This window comes from Manacus vitellinus, unplaced genomic scaffold (genome assembly GCF_001715985.3).
Source record: "Manacus vitellinus isolate BGI_N305 unplaced genomic scaffold, ASM171598v3 ctg7180002427081_pilon, whole genome shotgun sequence".
NCBI lineage: Eukaryota > Metazoa > Chordata > Aves > Passeriformes > Pipridae > Manacus > Manacus vitellinus.
Genome location: NW_021937619.1, coordinates 1 through 1,067, shown reverse-complemented (window position 1 = coordinate 1,067; position 1,067 = coordinate 1). Strand labels below are relative to the sequence as shown.

The 1,067-nt window shown below is 69.1% G+C and overlaps 1 protein-coding gene across 1 annotated transcript; it reads left to right on the top strand.

Moving 5' to 3' along the window:
- Positions 1-241: 241 nt before the first annotated feature.
- On the top strand, positions 242-1,055 carry MID1IP1 (MID1 interacting protein 1). Its single transcript, XM_029960455.1, has one exon. It carries the CDS (start codon positions 510-512, stop codon positions 1,002-1,004), a length of 495 nt encoding a protein of 164 aa, XP_029816315.1. The 5' UTR covers positions 242-509; the 3' UTR covers positions 1,005-1,055.
- The last annotated feature ends 12 nt before the right edge of the window (positions 1,056-1,067 follow it).

Below are 1,067 nucleotides of genomic sequence, written 5' to 3'. Positions count from 1 at the left end.
CGGGGACCGCTTGAATTTTAATTTTGCGGTGCGGGGCTGCCATCCATCTCGGGCTGGCTCCCGGGAGGAGTTGCGGGGGCTTTTTTCGCCCTTTGCCTCGTTTAGTACGGAGGGGAGTGGCTGCTGCAGCAGGGGAGGTGGAGAGCGAAGAGAAGGAACGGGAAGGGAAATGCTGAGGAAAGGAGATGGGACCGGGAATAAAGGAGGCGGCGGGAGAGGAGGAGGGGGCGCTGGCGGGAGGGGACGGACGGGAAGGCGGGCTGGGGGAGGGAGGAGGGAGAAGGAGGGAGGGAGAGCGAGCAGCCCCTAACCGCGGCGCCCGCCGCCTCCTCCCAGCAGGACTCTGCTCGCCAGCAGCCGCCGAGCCCAGCCCGCGGCGGAGGGCGGCTGGTGCCGCTAACGCGGAGCAGGAGCAGGAGGAGGAGGAGGAGGAGGAAGAGGTCGCCGCCGGAGGAGCCCTGCGGTCCGGTCCAAGCCTCGTCGCTGAGCTCGCCCGCCCAGCCGCCGACATGATGCAGATCTGCGACTCGTACAGCCAGAAGTACTCCCTCTTCAACGCCATGAACCGGTTCATCGGCGCCGTCAACAACATGGACCAGACGGTGATGGTGCCCAGCCTGCTGCGGGACGTGCCGCTGCTGCTGGAGGAGCTGGACGCGGCGGGCGCCGTGTGCCCGCCCCGGGATGCTGCCCTGCCGCCCGGCGACCCCGGCGCCTACTTCTCCCGCAGGGACATGTACAGCCACTACATGCTGCTCAAGTCCATCCGCAACGACATCGAGTGGGGCGTGGTGCAGCCGCCGGCGGGCGAGGAGGCGGCCCGCAAGAAGGACAAGCTGGGCGGCGGGCCCGCCGAGGAGGGCGAGGGGGAGGAGGACCTGGAGCAGCAGTTCCACTTCCACCTCAGCGGACTCCACTCGGTCCTCTCCAAGCTCACCCGCAAGGCCAACGTCCTCACCAACAGATACAAGCAGGAGATCGGCGTCAGCAGCTGGGGGCACTGAGCGTCGGGGTGGGGAGCGGGAAAGGGGCGCCTGGCCCGGCCCGGCGGGAGCGGAGCGGGAGCG